General features: G+C 35.6%; 1 protein-coding gene across 1 annotated transcript in view; it reads left to right on the top strand.

Moving 5' to 3' along the window:
• Positions 1–12,845, top strand: part of LOC149541724 (glycerol kinase) — an 86,104-nt gene that overhangs the window by 56,790 nt on the left and 16,469 nt on the right. Inside the window, exons 3-4 of the mRNA XM_089796846.1 lie at positions 5,660–6,363; positions 10,909–11,109. Of these exons, the coding sequence (XP_089652972.1) occupies positions 5,660–6,363; positions 10,909–11,109 (905 nt within the window). The remainder of the gene's footprint in view (positions 1–5,659; positions 6,364–10,908; positions 11,110–12,845) is intronic.

Raw genomic sequence — 12,845 nt, 5'->3', positions numbered from 1 at the left:
TTTAATAAGAACAAAAGGAACAATGATGCATAATTAAGAGACAGCAATTATTTAAGGCAGCATTTATGTTTATTAAGACAATATGAGTCTTAAAGGGCAGCATCAAGAGGTGTGTCATCATGTCATGTCCCTTCTTTAGTTCGACATGATATTTTCCGTGGATTTGCCTATTATAGACTCTCGTAGGCAGATGGTTTTGATGAAAGAGTCATTTTGGCGTTTATTTGGGGATTGGATGGCTTATTATGCTCTTGGAGATATTATTTTTATTATATTTTATCATTACTTTTTATATGTGGCCAAAATGTTATACTTTTTCAGTTGAGTTGCACTTTTATTTTTATTAAGTTACCTTTTTTCTAAAAAGTGCAAATGGACTTCATAAGAATATTTTGGATGTCTCTAGAAAGTTAAGTGGCTTCTAGAGGAAGTTTCTAAAAAAAAAAGGTGAATAAATAGACCCTATGGGTCTTTCATTTGATCATCCAAGTCTATTTTCTCTATTGTGTCTACTTGAGCATTTGTGGAGCTTGAAGGTCTGCAAGTATTCAGCTTAATCATTGGGAACGATACCTCCCATGTGTTTGCAACTTTGCATAACTGAGGGGGTGAAAGATCCTCTGAAGGGTTGCTCTTTGGAAGTGGCACTCAGCCATTTCAAGTTGTGCTAAATTAGAAGTATTTTCAGTTGTTTGCTCTCAGCCTGGAGTACTCAGAAATTCATCTTGTTGGCAAGGAGAGGGATCAAGTTTTTGCAAGCAAAGGGTTCGATTGTTATCCAGGGATATTCAGCAAATTATTGGCGTCATTTTTGGAGGAGTTTCAGCAGGGTTTTAATTTATGCCAGTCCGTACTGTACCTGTGACACAGTTTTCTTGGCAGTTTCGATCAGCATAAAAAAATATTAAAATCTCTACAAGGAATCGCAGGGATCCCTGGTTATTGGTGGATCAGTTCTGAGCTATTTCATCACTTCTCAGGCAGTGCCAAAATCGTAAGTGGGGGCTACATTCTCAGGCTTGTATGGCTCAGCATCAACATCCAGTCTCTTCAGGAAATTTTCAGTCCAACTCTGCCAGTTCGATTCCAGGTTCTTATTGTTGGTAATTTGCAAAAATCATTTGAATAGAAGAAAGGAACTTACAGTTATATTATCTTTTTGCTGAGTTGAAGGAATTGAAGGCTAAGGATTTGCATATTGATTGAAAGATAGCATTTGATGTAGCATTCAAACTTGAAGAAGAATTAATAAATAATTCCTTTCAGCATTAGAACTATTTTGCAATTCTGAGTACAATGTTCCAGCTTAATCTCTACTTTGCTAGCCAAATGTTTGTGAAATTGTCTGGGTTCAGTTAGTGCATTTTTTGCATCATTACACATCAGATAGTAGTTTGGATTTGTTGCACAACATTTTCCTATGTTCAACATTTGACTTACAGCAGTAGTATGCCACGTGTTTCACGAAATTTCTCAGTCCAGCATTAGAGGTTTTAGTAGGGGTCTTTACACATCATAAAAGATTGTTTATTCTAAGGGATGTTTTCCCTTAAGTAAAGGCATACAAATATAAATGCATAGAGAAGTTGGAGAGAAGAGTGTGGAGAATGAAGTGAGATATGTGTGTAGAATAGTAGTGAAGATTTCTATTGAAGGAAGGTTGTAGATAGTTATGACAAAAACTTGAGTAGTCATTGAGAACAGAAAAACAATGAAAAATTAAACCATTTAGAGCAGACCTAGAGCAGAAAAATAATGAAAGAGTATTTGAGATTTATGTTGAAGAAAGTTGGAGAAATTATGTTGAAGAAGGGAAAATTATGTTTGTGAAATAAGACATTGATGGTGCATCATTTAAGAGCAGGTTTGTGAGAGAAAGAATGTGCACATTTGAGGAGAAAAGTAGATGGAAGAGATTGTATCAAATTTGTGAAGTATATGTTGAAGAAGGGAATATTAAGTTTGTGAAATAAGACAGGCATTGTGCATCATTGAAGGGCAGGTTTGCGAGGGAAGGAATGTGCAGATTTGAGGAGAAAAGTAGATGAAAGAGATTGTAACAAATTTGTGAGAGAAAAGGTTATTTATAATAATTTTTTATGAAGTAATTAAAAGAGTTTTCCATCCACTGAAGAAGACAGTCTGAGAAGGAGAATACTTATTCGTTTTGAAGTTGGTGCTTCCTAAAAGAGGTTGGCACCTCATATGGAACAAGGTTGATATTTCATTATGAAGAGATTGGTGACTCTTATTGAGTCAGTGCTCAGTTGTGAGGATTGGTGCTTATAAATCATTCAAGAGGGGATTGGAGTTTCCTATGGGTTGGTGCCTACAAATTTGTAAGAATTTTATTTAAGTAATATTTTGTTATATTTTTATCCGACAAGTACAAGTCTTTTCTATCAAATTATATTAATGTTGTATCATATTTTCAGGCTTTATCTTTTCTTATTTCCTCCTTAATTGTCTCTTAGCCCTTTTGTTGCTCACCTCCCCTCTCCACCTTATCATTCTTGTTTTTACTGTCAACTTTATCTGTCTTTTTAAGGAGCTGATTCTGCAACTGTGAACCAATTTTATTCTCTTATTGATGATACATCATGGAGTGATGAAAAATGTTTATGCAAAAAAACTTTTAACAAGCTTTGTCTGGATGCTGTTTACCGCATAGGGTAAAAAGTTCAACACATGTATAACACGATTCAATTCAGAACAGGTACTTTATTCATGTATGCACTTGCAGATTACAATCCGATTACAATGACTACAATGATCCATCGATGTTTCCAAAGTCCATCTCGGACGTGTACATATACCTTTCCAAAGGGGTGACTAAAGCGTCACGCACCCGTTCAGATACTACTCTACCCATCGGATACACTATACATTTTACCGACAACAGATGCTATTGCTAATTTATTGCATGGACTATGGAAACATCATGACTTAAAAAGATACTTGTTTAGAATTTATTTGTTATATGAGGAAACCAGTTTTTTTAAGTTGAATTGCACTGCCCCTTGGGGCTTAAATGTTGACTTTTATGGCTTTAATAGGGTAAGATGCTCAATGTAATTCTGAGGCTAAGATTGTGTTGTTATCAAATTATTACATTCTTTGATGTGATTTAAGATGCGTCTCTCTCAATTTCCTCTTTTTTTTGCATACATGTATTAAAGGCTCTGTACAGCTAAAAGAACTATTTAAAGAGACAGAAAAGAGGATAGGTTGTCAAACCAAAAGAAACCAATCTGCCAGCAATTCCATCAGAAACCAAACCTTTATAACAACATACAACAAAACTCCCATACCAAGCCAAAGCAAGTAGATGGTGGTGCAGGAGCACCTAGTCAAAAATTGATGCCTCTAGAAGGCATTTTGTAATGGTTTTTGTCTGTGTTTTTTTCAGGATGGACTAAGGTTCTAAGGATCATTTTTGGTCACTTCAAATCAATTTTAAAGGTAATTGTTATCATTTAAGGCATGTAGACTATGAGGTCCTGATTGAGTCAAAGTTGGTCAAACCACTCAAAATGTGTCCAAAGTGAATGGAAATGATCTCTTTGGTCTAAGATGGCCTATTTTGACATGTATTAGGAATTGGAAACAATTTTTAAGTCGATATGTTAAGTAGGGCAAAAAGTTGTCAAAATTGCAAAAGTTGCATTGACAACTTTTTATGCAAAAAAGTGCATTTTTGAATCTCAATGGTCACACTTTCAAAAGCCAGTTGGGGGACCCTTGGGAATGGATGTAATGACATTTATAAGGCCTCTTTGGGTGGAGACCAAGGTTATATGTTCATTTTTGGAGAAGATCAATACAATTTTTGCTTTGTTTTCCTGCTCTATAACTGTTTCTCCATGTTGCAAAATATTGTATGGGTCAGTACATGGTTTCATGTTGTGTAATCTACCTTTATGGAAAGAGGGGAGAGCCTTATTTAATTTGAATCTGGTTTGAGCATTTTTCGTCAAGGTTTGATGGAGATATTGCTTTTTGTCTCTGAGTGAATCTGAAACTCTCACCACCTAGGACTTTACCATTTAAATGCATGTAAATCTACATTCCACCATTGGAAAAACCTAATTCCTGCTGGAATGTTAGTTTTGGGAGTCCTTTAGAAGATACAGCTGGTTCAGGGAAAATGGAGGAGTTGGGAGAGAGAAAATTGATGTCCTAGGTCTGGCATTACCATGTGTCAGGCTAGTGTTTTATGACTGTGAATGCAAATTGGAAGTCTGGAGTAAATTTTAGAGGTTTAGGCGCTTGAAACCTATTGAATCCTTGGTTTGGAGTGGAATTCCAAGTGTCCGTGCCATTGGGTGTGTTAGATGTTACCATTTGTGGTTGCTTTGAAAAAGTGGCCTGCATAAAAATGCATAATCAGTCAGATTTTGACCTGTCTTCCAAAGTAACCCTAGGTCAATTTGGAATACGTTGTGTAGGCCCCAAAAAGGTATCCTGATCAAGTTTAATTTTGTGCATAAGATCAGTAGTTTGGGAGTTATTAGCTAAAAACCACTTGGATAGGGCCAATAGGCCTAAGAGTGCATATTAAAGGTAGGGCTTTTGGAGATTGTTTTGGGTCTTTGAAAATTGATCGTAATTGGGTGTTTGGAGTTCCCTGATGCTTAAAACACTCCGAAGTCAATGATCCTAAGGTATGGAAGGTTATTCTCTTGTAATGCTCTTTGTAACCTTGTACGCAAGACCTCTCGTCAAATTGTCGACTTGTTCTTGAGACCCCCCCTCAAGTTCTATTATGTTGATTCAATTGTAAATGCCTGGTCTGATTTTGATTTTACCTTTGAGTTCCTCTGCATTAGATGGTCCTAGAGCATTCTCCTAATTTCGAAACACAAAACACAAAATTAGCGAGCTTCAAAGTCACTTTGCAAACCATCTTAAGACACCACTTTTTTAAAACGTTTAGGAAATGATAAGATGCCACATACAAAATGTCAAGGCATAATATGAGATCTTGACAGTGAGATCCATATTGGCATGTTTATTTTATCTAGGCCTGCAACATAGACTGCAGATGATCATTCTCCTCCTGAAGATGACCTGAACCTGCAATTTTTCTCCAATGGATTCAAGTTTTTGCACCAGAAAAATAAGGTCTTAATCTGAGATGATTATGCTAAGAATCTATTTGTTGGATGTAGAAGCTCTATCCGCAACTCCTTTGACCCGAAAGAAATTGCCTCTTGAACCCCTTCCAAGACAACCCTTTTAATTAAATCCCCTGAAACCAAATGAAATACAACACCAGAAATTGTTAAACCAAGATTACCTTTGGCAGCTCCTTCAAAATTCAGTTTCAAGCAATCTTAGGCAGGATCCAAGAGGATACAGGGCTCAAATTCTAAAAATCGATTACTCCCATCACAAAGTCTAATGTTCACCTCTTAGCTCATGGATATAGACCTATTGCAACTGGAAATAAAGATGTAATAATTATTTATCTATTTTTGGTTAGCATAGAATATCCTAAAGCCTGAGGAATCTCTGTTAGTGAGATCCTTTGTTTGTGCATGGAAGTAAAAATTGTTAATTTAATTTATGGTACACTGTATTCAGAAATTTCAGTTGTTTGTGTGCAATATGCTCATTTTATTTAATATTTACTCTGTTGTATTGTGTTTTGATGCAGTTTGGAAGGATTTTGCAAGGCATGTCTCTGGTGAATGGGATGGGTATGGAGCAGAATTCACTGCCAAAGGGAAACCCATAGAACTTCCAGAGGTGGTTGTTCCAGAAGCATTTAGAGAGTGGGAAGTTCAAGTTTATGACTGGCAAACACAATGTCCAACACTTGCAGAAGAAGATTCAGTTTCTCTTATTTATAAGTCAATAAAGTTGCTTCCCACTGTTGGATGCGAAGCTGATGCTGCATCAAGGCACAGTGTTGAGGAAAAGAAAATTGGAGGGGACGATAATCATGTTTCGTTTTTCGGTTTTCATTCAAATGGCTGTTATATAGCTGTTTGGCCTACCAGAAATCCAATGAAAGAAATTTGTATGCCTTCAATTGAGGAATCAATACAAACGAAAGAGAGATGCAATACAATTGAGATAGAACATTGCCTCACTGAAGGAATGAATTCAGAGTCACGTGTGAGGGTTATACAACAAATAGATCTTGGGCAAATCAATGAGGAACAGGAAACCAAGCCAAGGTTGCAAAAAGTTGCTGTCTATAGTGAACAGTGGTATGGACCATACAGAAATGGTGAGCAGCTCGGTGGATGTGCAATTGGTATATCTGCATTTGCTTCAACAAGTCCACTCAATGCATCACAGCTTGTAGGCACATGGAAAACTCAAAATCTTGTTGCAGAGTTCAAAAATGAATCTGTAAGCTCCATCAAGGATCAGGCTAAATGCATCAATTTCAGTTGTGTCTGATTTGAATGCTTTCATTTTGTTGACTGTACTGCTGCAGTTTTTTGGGGTGGGATAAGAAAGGACTTTCATTACTTAAGGATGAATATCCATTTAATTTAGAAATCCTTAATGCCAAGTTCAATGGATATAGCCTGTTTCATTTTAGTCTCTAGGCAGCTTCATTATTTCCTCTTAATGTTTTGCTAATTGATACTATATGCAATAAATAATAACTTTACACAGTTAGTTGCTGCTATTCAGGAGGACACATCATACCTTTGTACATACGTAATCTTGCTGATACCAAGTTCAATGGATATAGCCTGTTTCATTTTAGTCTCTAGGCAGCTTCATTATTTCCTCTTAATGTTTTGCTAATTGATACTATATGCAATAAATCATAACTTTACACAGTTAGTTGCTGCTATTCAGGAGGACACATCATACCTTTGTACATACGTAATCTTGCTGATACCAAGTTCAATGGATATAGCCTGTTTCATTTTAGTCTCTAGGCAGCTTCATTATTTCCTCTTAATGTTTTGCTAATTGATACTATATGCAATAAATTATAACTTTACACAGTTAGTTGCTGCTATTCAGGACACATCATGCCTTTGTACATACGTAATCTTGCTGATACCAAGTTCAATGGATATAGCCTGTTTCATTTTAGTCTCTAGGCAGCTTCATTATTTCCTCTTAATGTTTTGCTAATTGATACTATATGCAATAAATTATAACTTTACACAGTTAGTTGCTGCTGTTCAGGAGGACACATCATGCCTTTATACATATGTAATCTTGCTGATATTGCTGTCGTTATTGAAACGCTAACATCTAGTGATCAGTGTGTATCCATAATGCCATTTCCAGATCACATGCAAGTGTTTGTTACATGTACTTGAACAAACGTAGAGTAGTCCTTGAGCAATTTATTTTTTACAATATTTCACCTGCTGAATTATTGTCTTGGCACTCTTTGAAGTCCCCAGTGAGCAATTGCTCGTCTTTATTTGTGGTCTTCAAAGTGTTCTTGTATGTGGATGTTCCCTTACATGAAAATATGTGTGTTTATGGAAGTTTATTCTTTTTAACCATCAAGTCGTTTCGAGAAGACAAGAAAGATCATTTAGTCACTGCTACTAATTTTATTTACACTAAAGTGGTCATTTCTGAGAGATTTAAATATCAGGTTTATCTTACCTAGAGGAGCTGATAAAATCTCACAATCACAATGAATACAACATAGCAGAAATGATCTATATTCAAACATTAATACCATACCTGTTGGAGTCGTATGCCATATGTCAATTGATAGGAGACAAACTATAATGCAATAGCATGGTGATTAAGATTTGCATTAACATCATGATATTATCAGTATCATAATGACTTTATTTTACCAGTATAAATTTAGCCTAGTCTGCACTAAGGCATTAGGCATTATCTGTTATTTAATGACACTTCCCGGATCTCAATTGTTGTCGGTAAAGTTATAAAATAATTGACGGGTAGATTAGCATGTAGTCAGTAATTATTATGTAGCCGACGAGTAGAATTAATTATATCCGAATGGGCGTGACGGTTGAGTCACCCCTTCGGAATGGTATATTTACACCATCCGGAATGGACTTTGGATCATTGTTGTAATCATCATTGGAAGCACTATGTAATCCCTTTGGCATATATGTGAATAATAAAAGGAGTACTGTTGTGTTACATGTTCTTGTCTATTGTCTGTATGCATTAAACTATTTACCCCATACAGTAAACATCAATTTTTTTTCCAATGAAACAAGCAAAAATTGTTATCCCTAATTGCCCCCCATCTCATAACTCTCCACTAATTTAAGTAGCAAATTTTCTCAAAAGCAAAGGTTGATCTATGAATTATTGCATTGTCCAATATAAATGACTCTTTGCAAGGGTGGTTGTACTTGTAATGCTCCCTTACACTAGTTGCTGGAGTTGTCCCTTATAGCCTATTTAATTCCGACAGGCAAATTTTGGGCTTTATTAGGGAATAAATTAGTTAAGTAAAGTTGTCCGATAGAGTAAATTCTTGGATAACTTTATTTTCATTAATTTAACAAGTCACTTGACTAATTTAAAAGACAAATATTATAAGTCACTGTATAAAAGTGCTTTAAATGATACATTTTGAGTGGGAAATTAATAGTACCTTTGGGAAAATTCTACAGGAAACTATAAAAAGGTGATTTGAAGCCTGAAGGCTTTTTGGGATATGCTTGATTTTGTTTTCCTTGTAAGGACTCGAAGCTTTCGGTGAAAGAAAAGCCCTCAGACAAAATTCTAAAGGAATTTGTTTTGGTGGCATAGCATCTACCCTAGCCAATCTGCAGGTGGAATTATATAGATTTTGTACAGGAGCTGAAAGATTTAAGTATTGGATAATTATTTGGAGGTTACAGGCAAACAAACAAAATTTGGCCCTCTGATATTTCTCTGAAAAAAGTTATCAATTGCTAGTATTTCAGAAATTATCCAGGATATTTGTATGAGATGCCATAATGAGAATATTGAGTGATAGATGTAAGCTATGAGTGGGCGCAAGTGATAAATTTTGCTGAGTACCAAAGACGCATTGCCGGACATGGTTGCTATCCTGACAGTAATTTGTGGCACTCAATGAAGTGGATGTGAGGCTTGGTGTCTTCCATGATAATCACCTTGCACCTCCACGAGTTAGGCATATGATTGCTGCTCTCTATAGAGGGGGGTGGTCAGAATTAAAGAATCTGTTTGGAGCTCCAGTTGTTACAGTGAGTTGTACAGACAGTTTGAAACAGGTACGGGTTCCAGGACCTTAGATCATGGAAGCTTCAGGAAAAATCAATCACTAAATGTTTGTACCTACTGTTAAAGGTCAGAAAGCAAGTTATTTGTACCTCTATAGTAGTGAACAGCAAGCTGTAAAATTTCTTGTGTTATTTCAGTTATCAACTTATCTGGTATAATGCATTTAGCATTTGAAAGATTGAAGTGGGTGTGAGGTGTGAGAGATTTCTTCTTGGCCGCTAACCTGACAGTAATTTGTGGTGCTCAATGAAGTGGATGTGAGGCTTGGTGACTTCCATGATAATCACCTTGCACCTCCATGAGTTAGGCATATGATTGCTGCTCTCTTTAGAGGGGGTTGTGAGAATTACAGAAGCTGTTTGGAGCTCCAGTTTTCATATTGAGTTGTACAGACATTTTGAAATATGTACAGGTTCAAGGACTTAAGAGCATGGAAGCTTCGGGAATAATCGATCACTAAATGCTTGTATCTTCTGTTAAAGGTCAGAAAGCAAGTTATTTGCAGCTCTATGATAGTGAACAAGAAGCTGTAAAATTTCTTGTGTTATTTCAGTTATTTTCTTTATTGCATTTAGCATATGAAAGATTGAAGTGATTTGTAGTGCTAATGCGTTCAAAAAGCATTAAACATATTACCAAAACACTTACAGTCGGGAAACGTATCACAAGGCATTGTAGATAACTATATGACAAAATGGTTATACATTGAAAGGCTAGGAAATTGCAAATAAATTGGTGTAGAAACTGGGACAGGTTATCACAGTTGTTAACCTCTTAGGACAGTAAGCTTGCTCAAACCAACATCTTGCAAAAATGCGTTTCCCTTTTGATCTAATATATTCACAAATGAAAGGATAACCAACAAATTTTGTAGGATTGCCTTGCCTGTTATAGGAGCTCAACAATCTTTCTAAGCTTAATTTGGTAAGTGTCAAAAGCAAAATGGAACCCACTGAGGGACTCCTCTCCATAGAGAAATAAAGGCATTAGTTGGCTGAGAGAATGCTTCACAATTTCCAACATATTGGTTCATATATGGACTTTCTTAAAATGGTGAATAGTGTTGATCCCAACCACAGTTTTCCATAGGAGGGAGACAAGGTGAGGCAAACAAGTGAATATGGTTGTTATCACAGAAGTGTGAGGGCATCCATCTCCATGATCCATCTTAGGAGATATGCTACTGCCTTTTCTTTTAAAAGAAACCAAAGAAAACTCTTCCCATCACCTTCTTATGTAATATCCTATATTTTAATCATCTGTCGTCTTTTACCATTTATTTGATAGCCATTAGTTATGGATATCTTATATGAGAAATTTTGCTCTGAATCAATTTCTCATAGCTCTTTCTGCTTCTCAGTTTGTTCTCTGTGCTTGTAAGATATCACCTCATAAAAAAAATTCTTTCACCTGATGTCTGTCATGGAAACCCTTCTGAGTTTTCTGCAAATATTATATGCTTATCAATACAATTATTTTAAATATAAAAGGGTGAATTTCTGGTCAAATTGAACTTATTATATTTTATTTTTTCACGTTCCTATAAATAGTACTTTTCTACATTGATGGACATATATTGATTTTTTTTTCCTGAATTCAATCTTTATGTAGATTAACATATGCATCTTAATTTGAATATTTAATTGTATATCATGATTCAACTGATGCAGTTTTTGTTTTTGTATCTATAAGGACCTATTTAAAGGGCTGGCAGATGTTGGATCTGAGTACGTAAAAAGAGAAATGGAAGACCTGGTATTTCTTCCAAAGAATTTGTGGTGTGATTTTAGAATCATTGACAATGATCATTTTATCAGTGAAGCGGGATGGCTTATGGACCCTCAAAGTGCTGTGACATCAAATTGTGAATTTTCAAGAGACGGAAGGCTACAGGTAAGTCGATACACTACCATTGTGCACTAATTTTCTGTCCTTTATATAATGAGATTCGTAGCTCATGACTTTTAACTTGAGACAATTATTGTTATTCTTTGTTATTCAGTTTTTCCCCTTATGAATTCATGTTTGCTTCCTTAAATTTGAGAATCTGTATGGCCATATAATTCAGTAAGGGATTTTCAGACTTCCTTGATAAATGGAAAAGGAAGCCACAAATGGATGCAAAGGTGTAGGACTACTTATTCTAAAGAAAAAACATTTTAAAAATATAGGTCTGCAATCTTGTGTTTTTGAACTTTTTTCTTTTCTTTTCTCGGAAATGATTTTTTGAACTTATTAATAAGTTAAGTAAAATTGACTACATTAAAGACACCTAATACTAGACTTTCCTGAGGGTCTGATAAAAGATTTACATTACACACATATTCAGATCCACCCAAAAAACATAACTCGAATCCAGCACAACATTTAGTACTTGTTTCCACAAAGAACAAAAAACAAGTACAATTACCCAAAATGCCCTACATTCTTCTGCTGAAAGAAAGGACTGCAAACAGTAGCATTCACAGAGATCTTTGCTAATCTTCTTTCATCCTTGCCCTTAACCGGTACTGCATGAATTCAATCGAACCAAAAACTACCCTAGGTGCCCTTCCAAAAATTATCAAAAAGCCCAGATTTCCTTGCATCTTTCGTCATCATGGGCTAACCCTTAAACATATGAAAATTCTTTGTGCTCCCAGCCAAAAATCGTGCCATGAACTTCATTATAGGGGAAAACACATGGAGCAATGTCATCCCCTGAGTGTTTTATCTTCCTTGAAAAAACAAACCCCCACACTCCAAAGCACAAAAACAGACAACACCAAACTGATAACTACCAGACATAACAACAGAAACATAAACCCACTTAAGGGTTAGCCATGGGATTATAGCCTCACCATAAGGCTGGAGGAACAGAGCCTCCAATTCCCTCATCCAGAAAGGCATTTAGCTTCTGTTCTGGCGATGACTTGTCTTCTTAATAATTTACAATTTCTTTCATAATTTACTGGTCATCTAAACCTCTTTTTTGTACTTGGACATTAATCTATTCTCATTCAAAGAATTGGCAAGTGCAATGAGGGATGATCTTGAATAAAATTTGAATAAAAATCAAAACCATCAAACTTCTACAAATAGAATTCATTACCAACTCTTCATATAGCAACAACAATCTAAAGCTCTGATTGCTTTGAAATGACTGTATGATGCGGTATGAACTTTTATTTCCCTAGCTAGAGTAACTAATTTGATAGATGTTAAAAAGGTTAGCAAAAATATTTGTAACTAGAACATATTTAATGCACCTGTCTACTAGTTGTAATGCACTTGATTGCAAAATAGGAATATGTGAAGTTTCCCACTACAATTTAGTGAGTACTGTCAGACCGAATAAAGGTTAGCAAATATCTTTGGAACCAAGTACTGTTGTTGGAACTCAACTGTGGTATCCCAGCTGTCTTTCTTTCAGTAGAATGACTAATCTAATAGACCGAAAAGAAAGTTGGCAAAATCTTTGGAGCTAAGAGAACATTGATGAACCCATTTTGCCGATTGTAATATAACAAATCCAAAATAGGAATCTGTGAAGTCTCCCATTGCAATCTGAGACTTACTGGTGATAGAAAGAGAATAAAGTAGTTCATGTGAATGTGCCATTTAGTGAGAAGCAAACAAATCATAAATCT

The sequence above is a fragment of the Cupressus sempervirens genome, chromosome 8 (genome assembly GCF_028749045.1).
Source record: "Cupressus sempervirens isolate cs-2001-9-10 chromosome 8, ASM2874904v1, whole genome shotgun sequence".
NCBI classification, from domain to species: domain Eukaryota; kingdom Viridiplantae; phylum Streptophyta; class Pinopsida; order Cupressales; family Cupressaceae; genus Cupressus; species Cupressus sempervirens.
This window is presented reverse-complemented; position numbering and strand designations above follow the sequence as displayed.